Genomic DNA, 4,903 nt, shown 5'->3' with positions numbered 1-4,903 from the left:
GATGACAGCAAATAGCACCAAGTGTGCATTTTTTGCTCCTGCATGTGCGATGTTTCTATTCTGAGAACGGGCTTTGACGTGTGAGGAAACCAAGCATCTCAAGGAGAATTCTTTCCCCGCACCTTATGTATTCGGAGCCACCTCAAGTGCGGACGCTCTGAACCAAGTGAAACAGAGAGGAGAGGGGGGCCACTAGCTGACCAAACTCGAACCTGGAGTGCCTCTAATGCCATAACCCGCCCTACAAATGCTCTTAGTAGTCTCAATCTTCCACTTTGCTTCATTCACTTCTCTCGGAGCTTTGCTTAGATTCAAGTTCCTCGTCTTCGTTTGCAGGTTGTCTTGCTTGATCGCTCCTTCTCAAGGCTCGCTGAATTTTCTTGTATCGCAATTTAAGCTCTGCTTCACCCTACTGCTTGCAATTCCATCTTCTCTTCGAGCTGTTTTTTTGTCGGCTCGCTCATGCATCGTTCCAAATTTTTGATCGACTTCTCTCCAGATTTTCCAATCGCTTGGAACCGTTTCGTGTCGCCTGCACATGTTTTTCACGACTTGCGTGAAATTCTAAACGAAACGGGGGAGATTTTCCCGCAGATTGCTGCCTGAAAGTTTCTGCGTTGAAGCTGCATTTGGATTTTGAAAGACCTTGAAGACTTGATTGATGGATTGATTGCTGTTTCAGACTTTTTCGCCTTTCCATGAGACGTTGATGCAAAAATTTGCTCGCAGGTTCCTCTCAACATGATGAAATTTGAATGTGCAACACCGGGCAGCCCCCTCTGGGAAGCTGCCAATACGGGCGATCTTCAACTCCTCAAACGTGAGCTCCAAAAGCCCCAGGTTGATATCGAAGTTTGTGACAGCATGAACAGAACTCCGCTCATCGAAGCTGCCAAGTATGGCCATCCGGATTGTGTCCGCGAGCTCTTGCTCGCCGGTGCAAACCCCGACCATGAGGCTTCCCTAGGCAAAGCGATTGACTATGCCAGTGATCCTTTCATCAAACAGATGCTACAAGAAGCTTCAGCTGCGAAAGCTCGAGGCGTCCGTTGGAGCGGAGAAGCGAGTTTGACTTGTCAACTCTGGGAGGCTTCGAAGACGGGCAATCTTGAGCTTCTGCGCAATGTCCTGGCAGATCCCCGTGTAAATCTTGAAGTGCAAGATGGCTATGAGAAAACACCACTGGTTGCCGCCGCTGAACTTAACGTCCCCGTGAGTGTTCGTGAGCTCCTGCTTGCTGGAGCCAACCCCGACCACGGGACAATGCTGGGAAAAGCAATCGACTACTCCAAAAATCCCGTCATCAGGAAGATGCTGCAAAATGCTTCCAGTGCAAAAGCAAAAGGGGTGAAATTGGATTTGGGAGAACTCTAATAAGCAGGGAAATCTGAAGAGGTGTTGTCCTTCTTCTAAAAGAGCTGTTCTGAATCTGGTTTTGAAATAGGTTTTAGGTCCTTCGGCTACTTTCTGCTTAGTGATTTTGTTGTGTTGTGTAAGTAATGTTGCCTTTTGCTTTTGAAAAACAGTAGAGGACCTCTACTGTTTATGGATTAAGCCAAGCCGATCAGGAGGACCAAGAGTAAGAGCGTTAGAGCTTGCAGATTGCGTCGGAAACCCTTGGATGCAAAAGCTTTTAACATCTCGAAATGTCTTCAAATTTTATTATGTGCTATCGAGTCTTTATAAACCATGATTCGTCTGCATTATTTGCCCTGGAAGTGTTTTATCTTTTGTTTGCCACGTACTTTAGTGAGCTTTAATGCTGAGCGTCTGCAAACCTTATCTGTGATTTTACTCGTCTTGCTGCCGTGTATGAGAGCTCAGAGGTTAGAAATCAGTTTTGTGTATCCAACATCCAACGGCCCTTGAAAGCCGCAGCACTGGTTATTTATCCAAATAGGGACAATTGATTCTTAACCTCATAGTGGGATTTTTGTCTATTGCCCTTGTTCCGGAATGCATTGTGTGCAGGTGATGGATAATAGGTGCTGTCATCGAAAACACTGAACAGGCAGAAGCAGGTGGTTGTAGAGCTCAGCCACATCTTCTTTACACGCTTGTGACAGGCAGACAAAGAGGATTCACTAGAAGCAGTATGCTAGAGCCAGCAACTGCTTGTTGGAAAAAGCAGCTTCGGTTTGTAACCATATTTGTTATGATACTTGCCTACATCTTCATGCCATCTTCAGGTAAAGGTTTTCATTATTGCCAAGTAGCAATATGTCTCGTTGTATGCTCTCTATTTCTAGACTTCATTTCGTCTGTTGTTCTTGGGGAGATTCGTAAGATGAACAGGTTTTAAGTTGAGCATCTATCAATCTCATTATTAACGAGAGATAGGAAAGGATCACAGATCATAGATTTGGACTTTAGAACAACCATTTGTAATTTCATGGGAAAAAAATCTGAATTTGTAAGGTTTAGAAAGGGGTGGGTGTGTGTGTGATCTAGCCATTGTTTTGAATTGATCTTAGCCCTTGATTTATGCAACTGCTGTAAAGCAAGCCGTGCCAGACCAAACAAGTTGAACCTTGCTCAGAGAACCCAACCACAAGTTGAAATGTTGAGAACTTAGAACACGAGTTGCATCACCCGTCTATGACGGGTTAGAGACCCGCTCCGCTGGTCCCAAAGGGGATCTTAAAATGTCAAGAAATAGAAATTTAAGTTTCATAATCCTTTCACTACTTGCCTTTGCTCTATGCTCAACAAATGCAAATCAATTTATTAGGGAATCATCTTTTATATATATATATATAATAAACATACATACATACATACATACATACATACATACATACATATATATATATATATATATATATATAGAGAGAGAGAGAGAGAGAGAGGCCAACCTTGCCTTCTCCGTTCCAAGTGATTCACCTTTCAGATCCTTTGACACCAAGCAATTCGTGTATCTCGATTAGCATAGGTATATATATAATATGCTACATAATATAAAATAGATATTGTATAAATATTATATATTACATTTTATAACATTATAATGTGTATATTATAATATACAATAAAATATGTAATATTATATATTATAATATATGGCATGTGGTCGATCCATGTGGCATTGTCATTTTGGGCCAACAGTCGCCTCCTGCTCTCGTATCCTACAGTCGTTGTGTAGTTACTCACCGCCCACAAATAACAGTTCGTAGCCTTCCACATTGCACCATGCGGCATCGAGTTCCAGTTGGTCTGCTACAGCTCTTTCAGTTGACATCTTATCTTAAAACTCATGAAATGCCTAGGTGAGATAAAATGCAATGTCCAAATAAAAATTACACCACTTGGAAAAACCTTTGCTATGTACTTGCTTGAGAATTTTGACAAACTTGGAAAAGATATAGAACATGGATAAGATATATAAGTGTGGATTGTTCACTCTATAATTTAGAGGGTTGGTTCCGTGAATTTGATAAACAAAGATCACATTCTCTTAGCCAAATGGTCCATGAAACATAGCAAGGGGACGACACTCTCTAAGTTGAAGTTTGATCATTTGCTTGAACCCCTACATCCAATACCAAAGCCAGCATTACCTCTTCTTGCTTGGCATCTTCCAAGATCATGGTAGTCCATGAAACCACATCACAATAAGGCAACTCATCAAGGAGATACTTTGCATCCTCACATTTTGGATAAGTATATATATATTGTATATGTGTGTGTAATATATATATAGATAGATAAGGGGAGACACAAAGTGTGTGTGGAGAGAGAGAGAGAGAGAGAGAGAGAAAGAGAGAAAGAATATAATATATTACTTAATATAGAATATTATATATGATTTATTATTTAATATAGAATAGAATATAATATAATTATAATTTATTTAATGTATTATAATATAATAGAGAGAGAGAGAGAGAGGAAGAGAATAGAATATATATATATGTATATTATATTATAATATAATAGAGAGAGAAGAGAGGAGAGGGAGGGAGAGAGGATATATATATTCTATTCCTCTCTCTCTCTCTTTGTCTCTTATCTCATCGTGTCAGCGTGTCAGGATGTCAGACTATCAGTCTCCACGTAGTCGTGGATTATGTGGCACGATCGTAAAATTACACGTGGCTATCAATCTGTTAGGTCTTGAAGGTCGATTGATTACGTGGCACAAGGGCATCTCCATAGGAGCGTACATCGCTCTCGATGTGTGCCCACGTGAGCAATGCCCTATGTGTTGCTTTTGCGTTGTCACACGCACATGTTTTATGTCTATGTGGCACTCTCCCGCTGTGGCAACTCTCCGACAGATAGCCTGTGTCACATGGTAGCTTTGCGGACAACCTCCTTCACATTTATTGTTCTACAATTGATGGGCTTGAGCTAGCACATGGTAGTCTGCACATGCTGTCAGGTCATCTCACGTACCACTCATCGACGGTCACGAATAGTCTATGGCTCTGTGGCAGTGTGTGTGTTGTGCAGTCTGCTCTTGCTGGTTAGTCCTTTGAGGGCAATGGGCAGTCTGACAAAGTGTGGATTGTAATAGCCTAATCTATTACTCAATGATCATAAAGATCACGGAGGATCAGACCAAATACGAAAAGCCATGAGGAGAGAGATAGGAAGCATGAAACACTCAATCTATTCCAATGTGCTATATCAACAATACATGATAGGCCTCTTATATGGAGAGTGCCTTTTGAATAGTCAACATTTGTGGGATCCTCTGATCCACATCTCTTCTTGTGGATATCCTGGATCCACATCTCCACATCATGTAGTCCACATGCTAGGATGGCTACTTTAATACATTTCTTAGCACACACCTTAGCCTCTAATTCATGTGCACATGGCACCATATCTTAACACCTTCCCTTGGTGCCATGATCCATTAGCTATTGCAAGGTGGTCAGATGTGAGTTTACTTTCCATC

At 41.5% G+C, this 4,903-nt stretch overlaps 1 protein-coding gene across 2 annotated transcripts; it reads left to right on the top strand.

The window, feature by feature from the left end:
• Window positions 1-206: 206 nt before the first annotated feature.
• LOC147884333 (uncharacterized) lies at window positions 207-1,815 on the top strand. 2 transcript variants are annotated; one of them, XM_087398864.1, is made up of 3 exons: window positions 207-336; window positions 730-1,395; window positions 1,527-1,815. In XM_087398864.1, the coding sequence occupies exon 2, from the start codon at window positions 742-744 to the stop codon at window positions 1,372-1,374; it is 633 nt and encodes a 210-aa protein (XP_087254990.1). In that variant the 5' UTR covers window positions 207-336; window positions 730-741; the 3' UTR covers window positions 1,375-1,395; window positions 1,527-1,815. The 2 variants fall into 2 exon arrangements, with proteins under 2 accessions (XP_087254990.1, XP_087254988.1); XM_087398862.1 differs by having other exon boundaries at window positions 730-1,814.
• The last annotated feature ends 3,088 nt before the right edge of the window (window positions 1,816-4,903 follow it).

Source organism: Dipteris shenzhenensis, chromosome 27 (assembly GCF_047967505.1).
Source record: "Dipteris shenzhenensis isolate YYH24624 ecotype China chromosome 27, Dip_SZ_1.0, whole genome shotgun sequence".
Classification (NCBI taxonomy): domain Eukaryota; kingdom Viridiplantae; phylum Streptophyta; class Polypodiopsida; order Gleicheniales; family Dipteridaceae; genus Dipteris; species Dipteris shenzhenensis.
The sequence above is the reverse complement of the archived record's forward strand: the minus strand, read 5'-3'. Positions and strand labels throughout refer to the sequence as shown.

Bases quoted from the DNA above. Each gene is read 5' to 3' on its own strand.
- LOC147884333 (XM_087398864.1), top strand. From the start codon at position 742: ATGATGAAATTTGAATGTGCAACACCGGGCAGCCCCCTCTGGGAAGCT.